The following is a 23,350-nucleotide window of genomic DNA, read 5'->3' as shown; positions in this document are numbered from 1 at the left end:
AAAGCAGTGTGCATTCACTTTTTATTGTATAAGTGCACTGTAGATGTATACTTCCAGTATATGCATGTGGATGATGCTGAAGATAGCACATTTCCTGCCCTTCTTTTGCCCCCATAATGGTATTGTGAGAGTACTATTGTATTAGATAGGAAATTCCAGGTTTTGACTCAGTGATACGGAGGCTGAGACAGCATGTTTCCAAATTAATAACGGATAATATGAGTTGGTGAGGAGTGGAAGCAATGGTTCTCTTATTATGTTGCTACTCCTGTCCTTTTTGGTGGGACTGGCATGTGCCATAATTGTTGAATGCTTGGCAAGTTGCTGCAGCCATAATGCATTCATAGGGAAGGGAGATATGATACTCAGTGACAGAGGAGAAAGCACTCAAGTGTTGTTGCAGCTGTACACATTCAGGTATGTAGCAAATATCAATCACACTCCTGACTGGAGTCTCACAGATTGTGAAGAAGCTTTAGGGTATGGAAGTGGTTCACTCTTTACAGAACATCCAAGTAACTCAGTGTTCACATTTCTGATCCAACTACCTTATGCCCAATGACAACCACTGGACAATGATGATTGATAATCCAACTATAGCCATTCCTCTGAAGTTTAAGGAATGCTGCTTTGACCTTTGCTTGCTGAAAATGCATTACTTGTGCTATGAGCATTGTGTGTCGCTAATTAGCCTAAGCTATGTATTCATGCTGCTCGCTGACGCAGATAGCATCCAATTCCTCATCATCGGTGGAATGCCAAATGGAGTTAAACATTGTTGAATAGAGTTGCAAAAGGCTTGCAAACCTGGCTTAGAGTGGTAATGACATTACAGCTGTCTGCAAGGCACAGAGCTCACATATCTATATAGTTTAATTTTGGCATGGAGGGAATTAAAATGTTTCTCATCTAGATGTTAATAGATACAGAGAGAAGGGAATGTACAATCAGAAAAGTGACAATTGAAAAGTATGACTCAAAGAGTCTGCAGAGGGATACAGACAGGTTAAGGTTCATAGAATGTGATGCTGGAAAAGTGCAGCCAGTCAGGCAGCATCCAAGGAGCAGGAGAGTCTTGAGCACTAATCAGGAATTTATGCTCGAAACATCGACTCTCCTGCTCCTCAGATGCTGTCTGACCGGCTGTGCTTTTCCAGCATCGCACTTTTTGACTCTGACCTCCAATCCTCACTTTCTCTCAGATTAAGGTTCATCCCAAGCAGCTGCGTGACGCAGGACTCTAAGCTCTATAGTCTGTACCCAAGGGACACACACAGACATACATTGACTGTGCCTGGACAACCAGCAACTTGGCGAAAGACGCTCTTTGGTCTGCTTGAACCTTGTTGGTCTTCTAGAACAAGGAGTTGACGCCGACTAAGTGTTTCAGACTGGCACATTTCAAGGTCCAGGACTATGTGCTGACACGTGCAGTAAAACCTGTGGCAGCTGCAGTCAAGGCGCAGTGGAGATAAACAACTGTCTAAGGGTAAATGGACATCTGTTCAGTTATCAGATCCTCTCAGTGCCTCAAATACATGTAAATATTAGTATTGTATGTGCAAGAGAGGTCTTTGGTCTTTTAGATAGAGTCAAAGTACAATGCTTTGTTTATTTATTTGACACAAAACTGTACAAAACCGAACTGCTTTTGTGGCAACGTGTATGCACAAAGAGATTTTTTACGAATAAAGTATTTTTTGAAATGAAAAAAAAAGACAGGTTAAGTGGGTGGGCACAACCCTTGGCAGATGAAATACATTCAGGAAACATGAGGTCGTGCACTTTGGCAGCAAGAATAGAGGAGCTGGACTCTACCTAAACAGAGAAAGATAGCAGGAAGCTCCAGCACAGAAGGATTTGGGAGCGCTTGTCAATGAATCATAAAAAATGCTAGCACCCAAGGTCAGCAGGTAAGAGGAAAGACAAATAGAATCTCAAAGGGAATGGAGTTTAAAAATAGGGAAATCTTGCCAAGACAACACAAGGCACTAGTCAAGTGACAGCTGGAAAACTGAACAGTTCTGGACCCTTATCTAAGGAAAAATATATTGGTATGGGAAGCAGACCAGAGAAAGCTCACTAGGTTGCCCAGGGAATGGAAACCCATTTTTAAAATGAGCAGTTGACTAATTTCGAGCTGTATTCATTGGAATTTGGAAGAATGAGGAGGTGACTTTAATAAAACATACAACCTATTTAGGAGATTTGACAGAGTCAGTGTGTAAAAGGCTGTTTCCCCTTGTGGGAAAGTCTAGGACCACAGGAGGCAATCTCAGAAGACAGGGTACTCATTTAAGACAGAGTTAAGGAGGAATTTCTTCTCTTAGAAAGTAATGAATCTGTAGAATTCTTTACTGCAGAGTGCAGTCAAGGTTGAATCGTAAAGTATAATCAAGGCTGAGGTAGACAGATTTTTACTTAGCAAGGGAATCAAGGATTATGGTAAAAGACAGGAAGTGAAGTTGGGGATTACCAGATCAACCATCATCTCACTGAGACATGATGGGCTGAATGGCCTCATTCTGTTCCTACTTCTTATGGACACCAGAATTAATCTTTACTGAAGTGTGTATATATGGGGAGATAACTAAGCAAATTTTCTCCCTCTAACATTTCCATGTTCAGGAGGGATATCCAGTGTACAACACACTCGCTTAATCTTCCATTATCCCAATTTGCTAACTGCTCTTGCTCATCAATGCTCCAACTGTACCAGATATACGCGACTTACCCACTCAGCCTTATCTTTACTATAATTCAGGGACCTCAAACTGTTCTTGTGTTAAGACATCAAATTGCTTGCAATTCCTCCAAACCAATGTAATTTATTCGATATTCATGGTGATCTTCTTTAGCCTTGTGAAGCCAAGTGCAGGTCCATTTTGTACTCATTTCTTTTCTATGCACAATCTTTAAACTGAGCTACTTTCATGCCTTTCCTAAAAAATCTTTCTTAGGGCAGCACGATGGCTCAGTGGTTAGCACTGTTGCCTCACAGCACCAGGGTCCCAGGTTCGATCTCAGTATCCGGTGACTGGCTGTGTGGAGTTTGCACATTCGCCCTGTGTCTGTGTGTGTTAGCTCCGGCTTCCTCTCAGTCCAAAGATGTGCAGGTCATGTGAATTGGCCATGCTAAGTTGCCCGAAGTGCATTAATCAGAGGGAAATGGGTCTGGGTGGGTTGTCCTTCGGAGGGCTGGTGTGGACTGATTGGCCCAAAGGACTTGCTTTGCACACTGCAATCTAATCTAAATGACCTTTTCACTGTGTCACAGACGTCTTGTATAGAACCGGGTTACACATGAGAGAATCTGCTGACCGTTCAAACTAATCAACTTCTTCCTGCGACAGGGTCACAGGTTCTTAATTTCTATCTCATTCTCTCGCCCTCCCCATTCTCTTTTGCTCAGCCTTTTTGGGGGTGACCATGATTTCCTGGTTCAAGATTTGATAAACTTTGATGTACAAATCTATATTTTCTATTTTTGGGTACAGTCAAACTTGGCTTTGCATTTGCAGTAATTTTACTTTCTCTTATTTTTTTGCTCCTATTGCTTACAGTCAAAAAGCTTTTTCTTCTGAGTGTTGGTTCAGAGAAAACAAAATGGCATTTAGATATCACAGGTTTAACCAGTAGCTGACAAATTAGACTGACCTACTTTGAAGATTGGATCACACTAAAAACCTTGTAAATGGGCTGGCCTCACCTTTTCTTGCACAGGCTGATCAATCTCATTACCAGCAACAGTCCAACAACCAATTTGTGGCCAATTACAGTTGTATTTTTAATGAGGTTTATGAGACTCTATTCATGTGTCTGCAACAGCTGTTACAGTGGAGTTGGCATTATATGAAAGGATATCAAGAAATTACTTGGATGTGAGAGAAAGTTAAACAGGGACAGAAATTCTAGAGAACAGTGACACTCAGTTATACCAAGTTAGATGTTCAATCAGTGTTGAACTAGGGTTGTCTGTTGGTAATAAATTTGACAGCATGTCAACATTTGGACATTTAGACCATCAAAACAGCATTGTCCTGAAATACAGGAGTACTGATCAAAGCAAGCAGCAAATTAAATCTGATCAGTAAAAAGTAGCCCTACAAATGATGGGGGAGCCAGGAAGTATTTAGCTTGGATGCCCTGGCTATCTGGGGCAAGCTGAACGTACTAAGCTCAAAGCTCATGGTTCGGGCCCAGCTGTAATTTTCAGTCACGAATTCCAAACCACCAATGGCAGGCGTGAAGCACTGACTTGAGTGAGTCATGGGCCCTTTAAATTCTTGCATTCTTTTGAACGTTGTGGGTATGACCTGACCGGACAACTTTTTGAGATGCAATTCCTGTTCTGAAAAACTCTGGAGAGCTAGCTTTACTTCTTTTTCAAATCTGCAGCTTTTAAAGGCCACTGCTTTTAAAGCTTTATACATTATACCAACTCTCAAAGCTTACCAACCACACCACCCAACTCACTACCCTCCCAAACCACCCCCCACAGCTCTCCAACCCTCTTCCCCATCCAACCACTTCCCCCACTTGCATCTCCCCCTCCCCCAACACCCAGGGCTCTGCATCCCCCCGACCCATCCCCAGGGCTCTCCACCTCCTCTCCCCCCACAGCTTTCCATTCCCCTCCCACAACCCCAGAACCTCCCCCCCATTTCTCCAACAACTCTTCCAACCCCCCACAGCTGTATTCTTCCTCCAACCCCCATGGCTTCCCAACCTCCACAACCCTCCATTCCCCTCCCCCAACCCAAGTACTATCCATTCCCACAACTCTCCACCCCCCAACTCTCCATCCACTACAGCCCAACAGCTGTCCACTCACTCTTCCCCACATCCCCTTCCCCACCCTCCATGCCCTTCACCTCCCGCCTCACTCTCCACACCGAGGGTCACAGCAATACTCAATTCTTTTAAAATGGGACCACAATGGTAAGAGTTAGACTTACACCTGAGTTTTCATGTTTATTAATCTGATACTGTTTAAAACAGACACCACACAAAACCTGTCTCAGTCTAGCTTCAAGCATCAAAAGGAAAACAATGCACTGTTAGACTGTACCTCTTTTCTGGCGATTTTCAGGAATATGACAATAACCTCAGATGTATTATGAAGCAGCAAGAAGAATGGAATGGGCTGTAAGAAATAAATAATAAAAGTTACTGAGGAGATCAAGGTCACTTTTCAAACTAATACTAACCTGCTGGAATTCTGTTGTAAGGCTCATCTCCAAAAGGCAGCTGAATGATTTACATTTGTTTATTTATGAAGAAAGGGATTTAAGAAAAATTCATCACCCAATAGAAAGTAAGTGTCTTTTGTAGAGATATTACACTGTAGCTTTAACAGTGCAAATGGTGTGTGGAAGAAAAGAGCTTTAAACATATCTGAATATGTAAACACACACATATACAATTAAACAACCTTAAATAATCCCAAACTGTTTTCATTTTTAGTAAGAGCATGAAGCAGGCCTCTTGAATGGAGAGGAAGTTGAGTAGTCAGAAATAGTTGGCACTCCACCTAATGGCAATGTTAAGAATTGAAAGATCAAAATGCTTCTTGAAAAAAAATGGGAAGAAGGGAGAATGGAATTGGTGCTCACAGGTCTGAATGGCTTCTGCATTTTTACTACGTATCCTGCTAAATTCACTCGCTTTTTAAGATACAAAAGTCAACTGACAGACACTCGGCAAGGGTCCTGTCTGTAACGCAGGCAACTAACAAAAAAAGGCAGCTGATCCAGCCATAGGGCACCTGCAGATGCCACAGTGAAACAGGCTATAATCGACAATAACAGAAACATTGCCTGGCAAATTTTTATATCCTGTGGCTTCTTAAATGCCAGTACAACCCAGTGATAACAACAGGAGAATTAAATGGGATGTATTACACGTACAAGAGGTAAAACTGGAAAGTACAAATACTCCATGAATGGTGTTGATGTAGTTTAAGTGAAAGAGATTTAGAAATTTCAGATAATGCAATACATGGAAGGATTCTTCTGGCACAAGGGTAGTGTCTCTACCTCTGGACCAGGAAATCAGAGTTGAAAAATGTGTTGCTGGAAAAGCGCAGGTCAGGCAGCATCCAAGGAGCAGAAGAATCTATGTTTCGGGCATAAGCCCTTCTTCAGGAATGAGGAAGGTGTGCCAAGCAGGCTAAGATAAAAGGTAGGGAGGAGGGACTTGGGGGGAAGGGCGTCGAGAATGCGATTTCTTAGCCTGCTTGGCACACCTTCCTCGTTCCTGAAGAAGGGCTTACGCCCAAAACGTCGAATCTCCTGCTCCTTGGATGCTGCCTGACCTGCTGCGCTTTTCCAGCAACACATTTTTCAGCACTGATCTCCAGCATCTGCAGTCCTCACTTTCTCCCAGGAAACCAGGGTTCAAGTCCCACCTGTTTCAGAGGTGTACAGTAACAGCCCTGGACAGGTTAATTAGGAGAAAAAAAATTACAAAGACAATACATCCACCTGACAGTAGCAACACTGAACAAAGCAGGTGGGATTTCAAACTACTGAACTAGACAGGCTAAATACTAGTCAAATGACATCTTCACAGATCTCCCTTCAAACTGCACTTCGAATATTGTAACCAGCTTGGATCACAGACTTCGAAGTAAGGTCAGTGTTGGAAGTAGTGCAGTGCAGAGCTAAGAAGTGGGCAGGAATATCGAAACAACTGAGAGATGTGGAATTTTAGGCTTTTCTGTCTGCAAAGGAGACATCCAAGATATAGCTTTATCAGCACATATAGGGAGATAGTTAAAGAATAATAACTCTAGTTTATTACTTTAATACAAAATAAATTGGGATAATGTGTGGAGGAACAAGGATTCAGACAAATGAAAAATAAATTCAGGAATGAGGGTATTCTCCTGCACATATAAGTCAATCTATGGAATAGTTGTGAACCACTGTAATCATTGAAGAAAAAAAATTGGCTGAGATCTTAGAGACTTCAAGGTTGGGTGAATTGTGATGGGATGCTCATCCTTATTAATTTTGCAATCAATTTTGGAAATGAGTAGCTACCTTTACATTTGCACATAAATGAGTTTGCTGAGATCTCTAGATTTTGGCTTATGGGAATCTTCAATTTTGTCTTGAGTGTAGTACTGTACGTAATAAACAAAGTGTAATTTCCTAATTTTTATAAACAGACTATTAAGCTGTCAAGCAATTCCATTTATAGCTGCAATGCGAGCAACTGTCCTGTCAGTTAATCTAAAGCATGGATTTATTAAGGGGAAATATTTTTTGACTGGAGTATGGTTCATTGGATGAAGCAACACAGTAGTTAGGATTTCACAGATTTCCTGAAGACAACTGATAAAATGTCCCACAGGAAACCTTTCGTTACAAAAACTTGGCACACATTCAAATGCTGTCAGTGTTTTAACCATTGCTTGAAGCAATGTGTCAAAGTTAGTCACTACTTCACAAGAGCAATCATTTCACACCACTGTCAACCCACCAACCATGAGTTGCAGGACAGGAGTCCATTCAGAAGTAACAGAGTGGGGCTGAAAGCAGCAGAACCAGATCCACAGGACTGACAACTCTGCAGTCAGTCAACCAAAACTGTATGAATGGCAGATCTGAAACTAATCAAAAACTTGAGATCGCAAAAAAAATTAAGCTGTTTCCAAGATACTAATAGAGTAAGAATGCCATTTGCTTTATCTTAATGAATGCATCAAACTCATTTCCTCACCACAACTGTAACTAATTGTCACTTAAAATAATTTAGTGATTCTGCTCAAAATCCAGTTGACATGGTTGATCTCACTCTATAAAAAGATAAGGCTGTAAGAGATCCTTCTTTAACGAATGTTAGTTGTATTGCTTTGATCAAACCTCATAACTGAATTTTGAGTAGGACCTCAACTTAAACTTTTACTAAGCATTTATTAGCTTGTATACCTCTGAGGTCACCTCTCAAATGCCTCCCACCCATAAACATGCCAAGTTTCTGCAGCCTTTCCACGCAATTCCAGTTTCTTAGCAGTAGGGATCATCACACACTTTTCTCTGCATTGACTCCACTTAATTTTCTCCCATATTTCCTGACAGCAAGAACTGAACACCATACAGGAAACAAAGTCTGAGATGAGCAGTACAGCTTTCTCCTAATTCATTTTACCTGGTTCATTTTGCCTCCCCAATTATGCTTCCCCCAACATATCTTAGCTCCTCTGATTAATTCCTATTTGAGTGTCATTAATATTCAATCCTTTATGTGTTTTCTCCCTGCAGGAACAGGTTATTCTTGTTTTGCTCTGGTGGGCAAACCTACAAAATATATTGTTCAACTCTTCAAGCCTGTTCCACCAATCAACAAGATCATGTTTGGTCTGTATGTGTTCTGAATTCCACATTTTAATTTACCCTTGGTAACCATCCATTTTTTTTACTTTGCAAGAATCTACTTCACCTTAAAACGATTCAATGATCGTGCCTCCACTGTCTTACAAGGTACAGAGTTTCAAAGTTGCACAACACACTGAAGGGAAAAAAAAATTCCATCTCTGTCCAGAAAGGGAGACCCCACATTTTAATTGTTCCCTATATCTGGACTCACCCACAACAGTAATCATCCTTTCCATATCCACCTTGTCAAGGTTAATCAAGATCTTATGAAGTTCAAACAATTAAGTCCTTATTCTTCTAAACGCCAGTGTAAACAAGCCCAGTGCCATTCTTTCCTCTTAAGATAACCTACTCACGCTAGGTATCAATCTAGTAAATTGCCTCTGATCTGCCACCGATGTATTTACATTGTTCCGTAAATAAGGAGACCAAAACCGCACAGAGAGAGGTGTGGTCTCATCAATACCTTGTATAACTGTAGCAAAGCATTCTCTCTTTAGTGTTGAATTCCTCTTATAAAAAGAATAGCATCCCATTAGTTTTCTTGATTCTATACTTTACCTGCATTTTAACTTTGTGGCTCATTCACCTGAACACCTCGATAAACTACTTTTCTGTTCTTCCTGCCAAAGTGAAGAACTTCACATTTTCCCATGTTAGACTCCTGCTGGCCTGTATTCTTGTTCTGTTATCTTCCCAACACACTGTCCTAACTATTTTTCTGTCATCAACAAATTTAGTCACCATACTTTCGATCCCCTCATTCAAGTTATTGATACAAATTGTAAAATGTTGACAGCCCAACATTGAACCTTTTAGGATTCAGTTCATCATATGGCACCAATCTGAAAAAGACTCATTTATATACACTGTTTTCTTTCAGCCAGCCAATCTTCCATGTTCTGTTACCATGTTACCCTATAGATCATGAGCTCTTTCTTTGAGCAATAACTTTTTATGCTGAACCTAGTCAAATGAGTTCTGGAAATCCAAGCAATGGGCTCCCCATTATCCACAACGCATGTTACTCCTTCAAAAGAATTCCATTGAATTGGCAACACAATTTAGCAGAAAACCATCTAATCCTTCTCAATTATGTTGCATTTCTGCCGTGCCTAGTTGAAATGATTGATTTATGAGACAACAAACTCTGCAATAAATGACAAACAATTTTTTAAATATTCATTTTTTTCCTCAAAAGGAATTTTCTATGGTGGGCCATCTCTTCTATTACAAAGTGATTAATTTCTGTCAAAATTGACTGTGGGTGCCTTTACTGAAATAAAAATGCAAAATCTGTCTTTGTTAGACTATCCTTGTCACTTATGAGAGAGTTCAGATTTCGAAATTTAGGAACTGGCATGGGGTTCAGACATTAAGCAAGACCAGAAGAGATAGATAAACAGTCCTAAAATGAAGCCTTCAGGACACACTTCACATGAACAGCAACAGAACTACATAGAGGAATGAGAGGTTCCTGCTGCTGAAAGCTTTGCTGCAATCAATTGGTAGCACTCAACTGGATCAAGGTCTGGGTTCAAATCCCACTCTAGGGACTTCAGTACAAAATCCAAAGCAGATATTGAGGGAGCACTGCACTGTTCGAGGCACTGTCTTTCTGAGGAGTTTTTAAATTGAGCTGCCATCGACCCATATGGGAGATAAGGCCACAAAATATAGGAGTAGAATTGAGCAATGCTGTACATTTGGATTATCGCTGACATGTTAGTCAACCCCATTCTCCTGCCTTCTCCCCATAATCTTTCATCCCCGACTAATCAAGAATCTCGCTCTGTCTTAAATACACTCAGCACTTTAACAGCCTCTACAGCTTTCTATAGCAATGAGTTCCACAGATGAACCATCCTCTGGCCAAAACAAAGTTCATCCTCAGCTCACTTCTAAAGAGTTATCCCTTCATTCTGAGGTTGTGCTTTCAGGTCTCCGTCTCTCCTACCATGGCATACATCTCCAAGTCAAAGCTATCCAGGTCACTCGTATTTTTGCAGGTTTCAATGAGATCCTCCCTCATCCTTCTAAATTCTGTGTACAGACACACAGTGCCCCATCACTCGTCACATGATAAGCTGTTTATCCCAAAGATCATTCTTGCACTTTGCCTGGACATCGTTAAGGGCAGCACATCCATCCTTAGATATGGTGCCCAGAACTGCTCACTATATTCTAAATGCAGTCTGGCCAGAACCTTATACAGCCCCAGTAGTACTTCTCCGCTCTTGTATTCTAGTCCTCTTGGAATGAATGCTAACATTGCCTTTGCATTCCTAACTGCCACTGAACCTGCATGTTAACCTTAAGAGAATCCTAAACTAGGACTCCCTTTGTGTTACAGATTTCTGAAGTCTTTCCCACATTGGAAAATACTCCAGACCTCCATTCTTTCTACCAAAGTGCATAACCTCACACTTTCTCATTGTATTCCATTTGCCACTTCATTGCCCACTCTCCTAACCTGTCCAAATCCCTTCTTCACACCTCCCTACTTCCTGATCCTCCATCTATCTTTACGTCATTTGTAAACTTAGCAACCATGCACTCAGTTCCTTTGTCTGGATCACGAATGTATAATGTGATGAGGAGAAAGTGAGGACTGTAGATGCTGGAGATCAGAGTTGAAAAGTGTGGCACTAGAAAAGCACAGCAGGTCAGGCAGCATCTGAAGAGCAGGGGAAATCGATGTTTCGGGCATGAGGAATGTGGGGGGAGAAGGGGGCTGAGAGATAAATAGGAGGGTGGGGGTGAGGGAGAGTGTGAGGTAGCTGGGAAGGCGATAGGTATGTGGAAGTTGGGGGGGGGGGTGATGGTGATACATCAGAGGGGAGGGTAGAGTGGATAGCTGGAAAGGAAGATGTTCAAGTAGAACAGTTCAAGAAGGTAGTGTCAAGTTGGAGGGCTGGATCTGGATTATGTGGGGGAGTGGAGAGGAGGAAACTGGTGAAGTCAACATTGATGCTGTGTGGTTGGACGGTCCTAAGGTAGAAGATGAGGTTTTCTACCTCCAAACATTGGGTGGCTAGACTTTGGTGGTCGAGGAGGCCCTGGACTTGCACGCTCTAGGCGGAGTTGGAGGTGGAGTTGAAGTGTTCAGCCACAGGACTGTGGGGTTGCTTGGTGTATATGTCCCAGAGATGTTCTCTGAAACATTCCTCAGGTTGGTGTCCTGCCTCCCCAATGTAGAGGCGACCACATTGACAGCAACAGATATAGTGTGGATATGTAGGAAAATCTCTGCTGGATGTAGAAGGAATCTTTGGGACCTTGGATGGATGTTAGGGGTGTGGCAGCAAATTCCCTGGAGTGGAGCGTGGGGACCAAACGAGGGAGCGGTCTCTGCGGAATCCCGATAGAGGTTGGGAGGGAAATATATCTCTGGTTGTGGAGTTTAATTGTAGATGGTGGAAATGGCGGAGGATGATGCATTGTATCTGGAGATTAGTAGGATGGAGGGCCTCCTCCACTGCCAAATCCAAGGCACCCAACAACTGGAAGAAGAATGCCTCATCTTTCACCTTGAGACCCTCCAACCACACGGCATCAACATCAACTTCATTAGTTTCCTTATCTCCTCTCCCCTCCCCGCACCCCCCCCCCACCTCTTCCTAGATTCAACCCTCCAACTCGATACCAGCTTCTTGACCTGTCATCTTCCTTCCCATCTATCCACTCCACCCTCCCTGATCATCATCACACTCCCGCATCTACCTATCGCCTTCCCAGCTACTCCTCCTATCTTCCTATTTATCTCTCAGCTTCCTCACGCCACTTCCTGATGAAGGGCTTATGCCCAAAACATCAATTCTTCTGCTCCTCAGATGCTGCCTGACTTGCTGTGCTTTTCCAGGGCCACACTTTTCGACTATAATGTGAATAGTTCGGTCCCAGAGACCCCTAAGGAACTCCACTAGTCACCAGCTGCCATCCTTAAAAAGATCATATTATCTCCATTCTCGGCCTTCTCTCAGTCAGCCAATATTCTGCTCGTATCAAAGGTCTAATCCCGAGAAAACCAATGGAGTTTTCACCCACCTCCTGACCAATATTCATCCCTCAATCAGTAATACCAAAAGCAGAACACCTGATCAACGATACACTACTGTTTGAGAGAATTTGCTGAGCACACGTTGATTCTTCATATTCTCATACTTAGGATGACTACACATCAAACACAGTAAAGCACTTGGGGGCCTCTGATGGTCATGAAAATGGCAATCATTGTAAGCCTTTCTTTTCTTTCAAAAGATGAAGCAGAGAGTGGCTACACTAAACACGAGACAAGGAATAGAACAATCTGGGAGATGAGACTAAAGAAGGTGCAGGAATGGAAGGGAACCGAGTGTCAGGGATTTGTAAACAGGGATGAATATTTTCAAACTGAAAGATGGTTGGAGTCAGCAGTGATAGGGAGAAGTGTAAGCAAAAGGCATCCCTGATCACCAATGAACTAAGAGAACATGCCAAAGCACAGTTAAGAGTCAAATAGGTTTCTGTAGTTCTGAAGACACACATACAACAACCTATTATGGAGGGCGGAGTCTTTTCCCTACAGGACATTAATCAGCCAGATGTGCTTTTATGACAAATTGATGATAGTGCCATAGTCATTGGAACTGATAGTTCCATTGCGGGCACAGTGGTTAGCACTGCTGCCTCACAGCGCCTGAGACCCGGGTTCAATTCCCGACTCAGGCGACTGACTGTGTGGAGTTTGCACGTTCTCCCCATGTCTGTGTGGGTTTCCTCCGGGTGCTCCGGTTTCCTCCCACAGTCCAAAGATGTGCGGGTCAGGTGAATTGGCCATGCTAAATTGCCCGTAGTGTTAGGTAAGGGGTAAATGTAGGGGTATGGGTGGGTAGCGCTTCGGCGGGTCAGTGTGGACTTGTTGGGCCGAAGGGCCTGTTTCCACACTGTAAGTAATCTAATCTAATCTAGTCACCATGACTGGGTGCATTTTCAATTCCAGATTTTACAAATCTAAATTCCTGCTGCTGTGAAGGGATTTGAACTTATGACCCTGAAGCATTAGCTCAGCCCGCTGAATCACTACCAGCCCGGTGATATTGTCACTACATCACCATCTCTTTGAGGTGAAGGTGCAGGTGAACTGGAGTTTGTGTGGGTCGTACCCGATTGGTGATTGTTGAGAAAAATGAAACCTGTACGTAAAGGAACGTGAACAAGGGTTTCAGTGGCAATGCAGCTTGAGTCATTGTTCCCTTGGGAAGCTCTCCAGAGCTGGAAACTCAGCAGTTGGGAGGACACAGAAATCAGGTCAGGAGAGATACCCGAAATGGTGCCAGCGCAAGGACAAGATCATGTTTATTATTGCGATGCGTTGTCATTTTGCAACATGGTTCCTGCCTGAAGCTGGTGGGAGCGGTGAAAATTACAGATGGCTACTGCCACTGGCATGAACCAAAGGAATAAGGTCTGGCACCAAAATAAGCCAACAGTTTATAGAGTCATACAGCATGAAAACAGACTCTTTGGTCCAACTAGTCCAGAGACATGTTGGGCACTTGTTACGAAGCTGTGTTGAATAATAATAAGTCAAAAAGAATGCATGGCCCCTTCCAGAGAGGAAGTGCTCTTCTGAGCTTAAAAAGGTACAGCAAATGCAGCCAGTGTACAGAGCAGCTTCAAGATGGGGTTGGAGAAGCTAGAAATTCTGATAAGGTAGACAATCATAATCTTCTACATCTTTATTTAAACAATGAAATGCTGTCCCCATTAGCTAATACTACAAAGAAAGGTGAGCAGAAATAGGAATAGAAGGCTTTGGGCAAAAGATACAGTGGGAATGTGAAGGTGGAACTCCCTACAAGAGTGATAGATGCAAAGACAATCAATTATTTCAAAATGAAATTGGATGGACACTTGATAGAAATAAATCAGTAGGAATGGGACTAATTGGATTGTTCTACAAGGTTGGCACAAAAACAATGGGCCTAATGGTCTACTTCTGGATCATAATGCCTCTATATCTCTAACACTTAAATAATGAAATTTACATATAATTCCTGTGGGTAAGATTGAAGTGGTATGTCAGTTTGTATAAAACAAAATTAATATCAAGTTGAAGTGAACAAAAATAGAAATTGCTAGAAAAGCTCAGCAGGTCCAGCAGCATCTTTGGAGAGAAATCAGTGCTAACATTTCAGGTCAGAACTTGCAGAGCCTGAGGGTCACTCAACCCAAAACATTAACTCTGATTTCTCTTCACAGATGCTGTTGGACCTGCTGAGCTTTTCCAGCAATTTCTATTTTTGGTTCTGATTTACAGCATCTGTAGTTCTTTCAGTTTTTATTTAGTTTTCATTTAAAATCCACTACTTTCCTACACCTGCTGAATTTGTCTATTTTTGTCACTTCTGATGCACGATTTTAACCTGATTACTTCACACGGATACGAATGTTTTAATACAAGTTACGATGCAACTCAATCTTGAGGCTGTGAATGTGCTTTTTGGATAAAGTCCCACCGTTATAATTGGATTGGTTCGGCGCTCAGAGCTTTGGGACCTTTTTTTGTCATCAAACTGTTTAGACATGTCATGATATAGCTCTGTGGCCATCAATCCCAAAGTGGGATTTGAACTCGGACCTTCTAGGCCAGAGGTAGAGATGTTACACATGCACCATAAAACTCTCAGCTTTGGGCAATAACTCTTCACATGTTTTTTTTTGCATCAACCTGCTTGGACACATTATGTCCCTCCAGGGCAGGTGGGACTTGAACCTGGACCTTTCGGGTCAACGGGGGAGGGATATTACCTCTGCACTACAAAACTCTTACAAACTGAAACTAAATATTAAAATTGCAATTCCAAATTTGCGCTGTCTGAATTTCCTCAGTGTCCAAATTACCAAAGCTAGAATAAAAGACACACTGTAAAACGTGACATTTGTGCCAACTCACTGGGCAACATTTCCAAACCCACAGGAGAACCAGCAGTCGATATACTCTAGAACAAAACTTAATTTCTAATGTTCCAAGGTTACATTGCCAGTGGGACGCTTCATCCAGTAATGTGCATGTCGGGATCGCTGGTACAATGCTTACCACTTTGGTCAAGCGAAAACTATGGGCACTGCTCCCTTGATTTTCTGATACCAACATGTTGACAGGCAAACCATCTTACTGACAGCACCGATTGCAAGAAATCCCAAACCCAGGCCCATAAATACAAGCCACCAGCACCAGCACCCCTCCACCCTCGATGTGAACTTTGGTGAGGTCAGATGAGATCATCTGCTGCATGTCTTTTCTCACAAACTACAATGGCTTGCATTTATATAGCGCCTTTAATCAGGTAAACGAGTGCCTATAATGTCTGCTGAAAGAACTGCGGATGCTGTAAATCAGAAGGGGAAACAGAAGTTGCTGGAAACATTCAGCAGGTCTGGCAGCACCGGTAGAGAGAAATCAGAGTTAAAGTTGTGGGTCCAGTGACCCTTTCTCAGAACTCATCCTCTGAGGAAGGATCACCGGACCTGCAACGTTAACTTTGGTTTCTCTGCACAGATGCTGCCAGTGCCTGCTGAGCTTTTCAAGCAACTTCTGTTTTTGTACCTAGTCAGATGCAGTTCGCTTCAGTTCAAGTTGCAAAACATTGAAAATGCTGTGATTTAATAAAAGTACAGCATTTAAAATTTGATTTTCATTGCTGTGTGCAAAGTGCCAGCCTCATTTGGAACAGTGACTACACTTCTCAAGTTCTTCAATAGCTAGAAAGCACTTTACAGGCTGTTCTGAGCCCTTGACAGACACCATTTAAATGCCAGTCTTAATACAGCATTTGTAAATGCAAATAGACTGCTTCAACATGGTTTGCAAATGTCCAACAAAACACTTCATCCAAGTCATCCTTCTCACCCCAAAGCTCCCCTTCCTAAACCAAAGAAAAGTCCTTACCAGTTTAGATAATGCCCGGGAACCTGCATAAATATTACCCACAAACAGTAATGCACCAGGGATCCAGGAAACCTTGGCAGACCTATCAAAGTTTAAATCACATGGTTAGCTATAAGATCAAATCTTATTCCTTTAATACACCTAGATATGTCATTGCTTGGAGCTAATATCACTTGACTAATAATGCTTGTTTCATCACTTTACTAGGTAAAAACAATGACTGCAGATGCTGGAAACCAGAGTCTAGATTAGAGTGGTGCTGGAAAAGCACAGCAGTTCAGGCAGCATCTGAGGAGCAGGAAAATCAACGTATTGGGCAAAAGCCCTTCATCAGGAATACAGGCAGAGAGCTTGAAGGGTGTTTCAAAGTAATTTTCCCACAATATTTTGCTCCCCAGATTAATAACCATTCAACTTCTAGATTCAGGAAGGTCAGAAAGAATTTCCAACCACCGTCACTTCAGCAGGCTAATGGAAACTCCATTATGGAGCCAGTCTAGGGTTTCAAATTGGTTGGAGTAACTTCAGGATGCCATAAGTAAACTCCTATTGAAAACTGTATCTTTCTCTGGTAACTTCTCTGTTGTCCAAACGTGCACAAGGAAAGCTATGACAGATTATTTTGAAATTAATTTTCAAGATGTGAGGCATCTGGAATCCACTATGATAAGTTGTCCAGACACAACTACACTATTGCAACTGGTTTCACACAACCCAATGACATACTTGGAATTGAGAGTCTGTCTTTCAATTGTGATTTATGTATTTAGCCTAAATCAGTCAGTCTAGGCATAAAAGCTGAAAGCTGTGTGATCACTGGACCTGAAGTCTGGAGATCAGCACATGCTTTTAGTTGGAGTAAATAATTTTACTGCAATTTCCTTACCATAGAGCATTTTTCCTGATTTCCACCCTTCCTAGTTTCCAGGCTGTCAGAAGAAATAAACTTCCCACAAGTGTCTGCCAACTGCAAAAGGAGAAAAAGGGAATGGAGAGGTAATTACAATTTATGACAAATTATAAGCCAGTTCAGCAGTTCTAAATGCTACAAAATTACTGGAGGTTGATACTCACCCTTGAAAAATTGTGGGATAAGTAAACTTCAGTTGTGAAAGGACATACTGGGGAAAAAAAGATAAATTAGATCCTTGTGCTTTGCAAAATTTCAAGCCAAAGTACTTAAAGTGATACAAACCTGGAAGTAAGGACTTTCAAACTTTGACATCCTTTGGACAAGTTTTATCAATGGAGCAACACCCACATACTATCCCAATTCACCACAGAAATTAGCCACTAGCTTTACTCATTGCTACATATCTACCTTTAAGTTCATTATTCTATGAACCTTGCTGTTAATGCTTACAGTAGATAATGTTTGGATAAAGAACACAACAATACTGTAAATGTTTTTGGCATTGAATAGACAAACAATTATCAATGACTAACCAACACTGATATAGTGCTTTTAAACACAGGAAAACATTGCAGGCAGTTCATAGGAAAATGGAGTTCATATAGAATTGCCTTGTGGGAAGAGGTTTGAGGTCAGGAGAGAGAATGCTCTGGATAGATTGAAACAGGAAAATGAGAAGTTTAAAATTGAGGTATTGATGAATGAGGGTCTGATAGGAAATAGAAACTGATGAGTATTAGTGCATGGGGCACAGTATTGTATGAGTATAATATAACAGATGGTGAAATAAAGAACCTTTGGAAAGGTTAAACCTAGACGTAACAACAGCATGATTCAGTATCACAGGAGAGTGGTTATGTTACTGGACCAATAACTCCACCCGTCTCTTCAACTCCAAAACAAAAAGTCATATTGGACACAATATTAATTCTGGTTTTCTCTCTACATATGCTGTCAAACCAGCTTTGAATTATTGGCAAGCTGGAGAATCTGAGGATTGTACTAATTACCTAACCGCATTCCAACATGAAAAGTCAGGAATTTAAATTCAATGAATAAAATTGATCTAAAATACAATGTAAAAAGATAGGGAGACATTGCAAGAAATAGCAGTTGGATAGATCAAAATCATAATCAGATTCAATGGTAGCAGAGTAGATAGGGTGAATGGTCTATTGCTGCTTCTATGTTCACATTAAAGACAATGAAATTATCATAAAAATTCATCTGTTTCAGTCAGGGAAGGATTTCTTCTGTTCCGGCCTGTATGTGAATTCAAAAACGTGGTTTGATTTTAACTATCCTCTATATTTACCCAGCAAGCCACTCAGCTGCATTAACAAAGGCAGTTCACCATTAACTTCTCATGGGCAATAAAGGGCACCAATCAACACTGGGCTTGCCCAAGCACATGTTTTCCTGTGAATTAATTAAAAAGAACAAACAATTCATCTAGAGACAGTGAGGGACACTGAATCAGTAATAAGGAGTTGTGAGTTTATTGAGGGGACTGAAGGAAATTTCCTAGGCATCTTTTTGACTGCAAAGCGCATGGTTTGACTGCAAGGTACATGCCAGATGAGCAGTCTAAATAACAAATACAGTGAGCATGCATGTATACAGAGGTCATGACTGATTAAACCGGATTCCAAGTTTTGAAGGGGGTGAAAAAGGCAAACATTTGAGATTGTTCCCTTGGATTTTAGCACGGTTCTTTGATGAGGTATCATGGTAGACTGGTCAGAAACGTCGAATTTCCTATTCCTTGGATGCTGCCTGACCCGCTGTGGTTTAACCAGCAACACATTTTCAACTGGTCAGAAAATTAAAGCCAGTGAGATCTAAAGTGACAAGTTGGTTCCAAACTTGGCTCAGCAAACGCTTAGGGTGAATGGGCATTTGTGTGGCTGGATGGTCGTTTTCGTGCTGCCTCACAGTGCTCACTCAATACTAGGGCCTTGCTATTCATGACATACATCAATGAATTAGGTTCAATACAGGGGAATAATGAACAGGTTTACAGATGACATAAAAAAGATTGCAGTGTGATTGATGAGGAGAAGACAGCTGCAGACTGCAAAAAGATGATCAGGTGAATTTAAAAGCATCAAATTGAATTCAGTCTGCCGAAGTGAAAAATTGTGCATTTGGGGATGACAAACAAGGCAAAAAAAATACAGCAAGTGATAGGAAGTATAGAGGAACTAATGGACCTTCAAACATGGCTAACAATCTCCAAAGACAGCAGGAAAGGTTGATAAGTTGATCAAAAAGGCCTTTAGAAAACATTATTTTTCTGACCTAGAATATAACAGTAGGAAGGTGCAGTGCCACAGCCATATGAAATAGTAATCAGACTGCAGCTTGAGTACTGCCTAAAGTGTGTAAACACCAGAGAGGGCATAGAGGCGAGTTGAAATTGTACTGTCAGGAATGGAGAACATTAGCTGTTTCTTTGGAGCAGAGGAACTTGAGAGGAGATTTAACTGAGGCGTATAAACCCGTGCTGGGTAATACGCAACTGTTCGGAAAGATCTATCCTCCTTAAAATGGGGGACAGGGGTGGTCAATAAAAAGGCGTCTAGAATTAAATAACTGGTAGAAGAGTTAGCTCAGGGCTTGGGGAGCGCTCTGGCTCTTACTGAGAAGGCTGGTACAGGTAGAAATCGTCATTGCATGAGAAAGAAAGTGCACCCAAATTGTCAAATCTGAGAAAGGGATGGACCCAGAGCTGGATGGTGGAACTAGGCTGGATGGTTCTGTACTGATTGATGCAAACAGTGAGGCAGTCCAAAACTGTTAAAACCAACTGTAAAATAAATTTAACTGCTTTAGGCTACATGTCCATGTAGGAAACTGATTTATTTCACAGAATTAATACACACAAGTTGAATTATTTACAGTTGATTACCTAACTGTAGCACAATTAGAGCCTTCCTTGGGTGCTATTAACTCAGTTAAGAAGTCTCACTGTAACTTTGTAGTGAAATGTCCCAGAAAGAAATCACTGTACCCTCAACGCCAAAACTCCTCTGAGAATAAAAGAAAAGCAATGTTGCTTTCAATTTCACCCCCTGTCCCCACCCACTTCAAATGCTCCATTTGGAAGAATTTATGAACGTTCAAGCAGTTACCACCAGAATCGAGATGTCCAAATCCCAACAGCATCCGCTCACCAGCAGGGAGACAGGGTCAACGCTATCTCTCCTGCTGGACACGCGGCTGGGGAAGTGGAGCGGAGCTGGGCTAAAAGCCGAGTTGGAAAGAGCTGGTGAAAGTTCAGTGTGTGTTTCCTGCTCCTTTTCCAAACCGGCTCACCTTGTTGGTGAAGGAAGAAGCGATGAACAGGAAGCAGAAACAAAGCTGAGGTCCCTTTAACCACATCGGTTTGTGGCAGCGGCCGAGAGAGACCCAGACGGTCTATCAGCCAGAGCTGCGGATCCTCCACATCATCACTCGGAGCAGGAACACTCTGAAGCCATCTTTACACACACGTCGCTCGCTGATGAACCAATAAGCAGCACATCCTGCTCCGGGCCAAGCTCTTAAAGGGACAGTCCGACTGCATCTGACAGGCAAAGCGTATTCTGAAACAGCAGAACCCTCGGCAATATCCCCTTCACTGGAACCACCAGCAGAGCTGTCTGCAATATCCTGACACTGGAAACACCAGCACAGCCCTCTGCAATATCCTCAAAACTGGAAGCACCAGCAGAGCCCTCTGCAATATCCTGACACTGGAAATGCCAGCAGAGCCCTCTGCAATATCCCCGACACTGGAAACACCAGCAGAACACTCTGTAATATCCCATTTACTAGAAACACCAGCCGAACCCTCTGCAATATGCCCTACGATGGAAACACCAATACAACCCTCTGCAATCTCCCCGACACTAGTGACACCAGCAGAGCCCTCTGCAATATCCCTAACACTGGAAACACCAGCAGAGCCCTCTGCAATATCCCCGGCACTGAAAACACCAACAGAGTCCTCTGCATTATCCCCAACACTGGAAACACCAGCACAGCCCTCTGCAATATCCCCAGCACTGTAAACACCAGCAGAGCCCTCTGCAATATCCCCAACACTGGAAACACCAGCAGAGCCCTCTGCAATATCCCCGGCACTGAAAACACCAACAGAGTCCTCTGCATTATCCCCAACACTGGAAACACCAGCACAGCCCTCTGCAATATCCCCAGCACTGTAAACACCAGCAGAGCCCTCTGCAATATCCGCGACACTGGAAACAACAGCAGAGCCCTCTGCAATATACCCAACATTGGAAACACCAGCAGAGCCCTCTGCAATACCCTTTCACTGGAAATACCAGCAGAGCCCTCTGCAACATCCCCAACACTGGAGATACCAGCAGAGCCCTCTGCAATATCCCCTACACTGGAAACACCAGCACAGTCCTCTGCAATATCCCAGATACTGGAAACAACAGCACAGGCCTCTGCAATATCCCCTACACTGGAACTACCAGCAGAGCCATCTGCAATATCCCCTACACTTTAAACACCAGCACAGCTCCCTGCAATACCCCCTTCATTGGAAACACCAGCAGAGACCTCTGCAATCTCCCCTACACTGAAAACACCAGCAGAGTCCTCTGCAATATCCCCTACACTGGAAAAACCAGCACATCCCTTTGCAATATCTCCTACACTGGAAACACCAGCACATTCCTCTGCAATATCCCCTTCACTGGAAACACAAGCAGAGCCCTCTGCAATATTCCCTACACTGGAAATACCAGCAGAGCCCTTCTCAATATGTCCGACACTGGAAACACCAGCACAGCCCTCTATAATATCCCCGACACTGGAAACACCAACACAACCCTTAGCGGTATCCCGTAAACTGGAAACACCATCACAGCCCTCTGCAATATCCCCGACACTGGAAACACCAGCAGAGCCTTCTGCGATATCCCTGACACTTGAAACGCCAGCACAGCCCTCTGCAATATCCTGACACTGAAAACACCAGCAGAGCCCTTCTCAATATCCCCGACACTGGAAACACCAGCGGAACCCTCTACAATATCCCCAACACTGGAAAAACCAGCACAGCCCTTTGCAATATCCCCTACACTGAAAACGCCAGCACAGTCCTCTGCAATATCACATACACTGGAAACAACAGCAGAGCCCCCTGCAATATCACCGACACTGAAAACACCAGCACAGCCTCTGCAATATCAACTTCACTAGAAACACCAGCAGAGCCCTCTGCAATATCCCTAACAGTGGAAACACCAGCACAGCCCTCTGCAATATCTCTGACACTGGAAACACGAGCAGAGCCCTTTGCAATATCCCTGACACTCGAAACACCAGCACAGATCTCTGCAATATTCCCTACACTGAAAACACCAGCAGAGCCGTTCTCAATATTTCCAACACTGGAAACACCAGCACAGCCCTCTATAATATCCCCGACACTGAAAATACCAGCCGAGCCTTCTGCGATATCCCTGACACTCGAAACGCCAGCAGTGCCCTTCTCAATATCCCTGACACTGGAAACACCAGCAGAACCCTCTGCAATATCCCCTACACTGGAAAAACCAGCACAGCCCTTTGCAATATCCCCTATACTGAAAACGCCAGCACAGTCCTCTGCAATATCACATACACTGGAAACACCAGCAGAGCCCTCTGTAAAACCCCCGGCACTGGAAGTACCAGCAGAACCCAGTGCAATATCCCCTACACTGGAAACACCAGCAGAGCCCTCTGCAATATCCCTAACAGTGGAAACACCAGCACAGCCCTCTGCAATATCCCCGAAACTGGAAACACCAGCAGAGTCCTCTGCAATATATCATTTACTGGAAACACCAGCACAGCCCTGTGTAATGTCCCCTACACTGGAAACACCAGCACAGCCCACTGCTATAGCCCCGACACTGGAAACACCAGCACAACACTGTGCAATGTCCCCTACACTGGAAGGACCAGCAGAGCCCTCTGCAATATCCCGTACAGTAGAAACACCAGCAGAGCCCTCTGCAATATCCTGACACTGGAAATGCCAGCAGAGCCCTTTGCAATATCCCCTACACTGGAAACACCAGCACAGCCCTCTGCAATATCCCCAGCACTGGAAAC

The 23,350-nt window shown here is 42.9% G+C and overlaps 1 protein-coding gene across 9 annotated transcripts in view; it reads right to left on the bottom strand.

Annotated features, from left to right (window-relative positions):
- LOC132815041 (transmembrane protein 241-like) overlaps positions 1–20,720 on the bottom strand; it is a 227,261-nt gene extending 206,541 nt beyond the window's left edge. For all 9 annotated transcript variants that reach the window (XM_060823704.1, XM_060823701.1, XM_060823708.1 and 6 more), the window contains exons 1-5: positions 20,549–20,720; positions 17,392–17,438; positions 17,204–17,284; positions 16,318–16,399; positions 5,072–5,146 (exon numbers count right to left, since the gene is read on the bottom strand). In XM_060823704.1, coding sequence (XP_060679687.1) covers positions 5,072–5,146; positions 16,318–16,399; positions 17,204–17,284; positions 17,392–17,438; positions 20,549–20,614 — 351 coding nt within the window. In that variant the 5' untranslated portion in view covers positions 20,615–20,720. The remainder of the gene's footprint in view (positions 1–5,071; positions 5,147–16,317; positions 16,400–17,203; positions 17,285–17,391; positions 17,439–20,548) is intronic.
- Between the last annotated feature and the right edge of the window lie 2,630 nt (positions 20,721–23,350).

Source organism: Hemiscyllium ocellatum, chromosome 4 (assembly GCF_020745735.1).
Source record: "Hemiscyllium ocellatum isolate sHemOce1 chromosome 4, sHemOce1.pat.X.cur, whole genome shotgun sequence".
Classification (NCBI taxonomy): Eukaryota; Metazoa; Chordata; class Chondrichthyes; order Orectolobiformes; family Hemiscylliidae; genus Hemiscyllium; species Hemiscyllium ocellatum.
Note: the sequence above shows the minus strand (reverse complement) of the source record. Positions and strands in the feature narration are given on the sequence as shown.